Source organism: Capsicum annuum, unplaced genomic scaffold (genome assembly GCF_002878395.1).
Source record: "Capsicum annuum cultivar UCD-10X-F1 unplaced genomic scaffold, UCD10Xv1.1 ctg47302, whole genome shotgun sequence".
Classification (NCBI taxonomy): Eukaryota; Viridiplantae; Streptophyta; class Magnoliopsida; order Solanales; family Solanaceae; genus Capsicum; species Capsicum annuum.
Window position 1 is genome coordinate 1 of NW_025854935.1, and position 1,066 is coordinate 1,066.

General features: G+C 40.1%; 1 protein-coding gene across 1 annotated transcript; it reads left to right on the top strand.

Moving 5' to 3' along the window:
- Positions 1 to 10: 10 nt before the first annotated feature.
- On the top strand, positions 11 to 1,042 carry LOC124892435 (putative late blight resistance protein homolog R1A-4; the record flags this gene model as incomplete). The annotated part of the gene is given in 1 exon segment (XM_047403715.1): positions 11 to 1,042. A coding segment is annotated over 1 exon segment (909 nt), but the record flags the coding sequence as incomplete, so codon positions are not given.
- Between the last annotated feature and the right edge of the window lie 24 nt (positions 1,043 to 1,066).

Below are 1,066 nucleotides of genomic sequence, written 5' to 3' on the forward strand. Positions count from 1 at the left end.
CTGATCTTGTTTAGTTTATGCGTTCCTTTTTAGCCAATCTGCGTATCGTGTTATCGATAATACCATTGATCTCTTGCAACCCTGCAGGTTTCAGGTCAGAGTCACAAAGGACAAAAACGAGAATACTGTAGATATGGCTCATGCAAGTGTGGCTTGTCTTATGAGAACAATAGAATCGCTCTTGACATCCAATTCACCAATGCAATCTCTAACCTGCGATCACAGAGAAGACTTTTCTGCTCTTCATGAAAAGATTAGTTCCCTGGAAGTAGTTGTCAAGAACTTCGAGAAAAATAATATTTCTGGGGAACTGACAGATTTGGAAGTACAGGTAAAAGAAGTTGCAAATACTGTTGAACAAACAATTCAACTAGGCGTAACTGAAGTTGTATTGGCAAATGATGAAAATCTGAGAGTAAAGGCACATGAGAGGCTTTCTGATAGATTGCAACAAGTAGCAGAGGAAATTGATCGTATCTGGAAAGAGTCAACAAAGATTCAAGATAAAGGCAAACAAGCATCAAAGGAGTCAACGGTTCAAGAGTTTCCAAGCTCATCAAAAGATATTCGGAATGTTAAGAACAATATGGTTGGACGTGATGATCAAAGGAAACGGTTGGTAGAAGATCTTACAAGAAGCTACTCTGGTGAACCCAAAGTCATCCCGATTGTCGGGATGGGTGGCATAGGCAAAACAACCTTAGCGAATGAAGTTTACAACGATGCGTGCATTCGTTCTCATTTTGATGTTTGTGCCTGGGCTACTGTTTCTGAACAACAAAATGTAAAGGAAATCTTGTTGAGCCTTCTGCGTTCAATAAAGGTTGACAAAGTTTTCACCGGCAGTGAGGCAGAGCTGGCAGATAAGCTACAAAAGAGTTTAAAATGTAAGAGATATTTAATTGTATTGGATGACATATGGAAAAGTGAAGCATGGGATGCCGTGAGACTATGTTTTCCAAGTGAAAACAAGGGAAGTGGAATCTTATTGACGACCCGTAACACTGAAGTAGCTCGCAATGCTGGTACAAAGAATCTTTCTTTGCAGATGGATTTAATGGGCCCG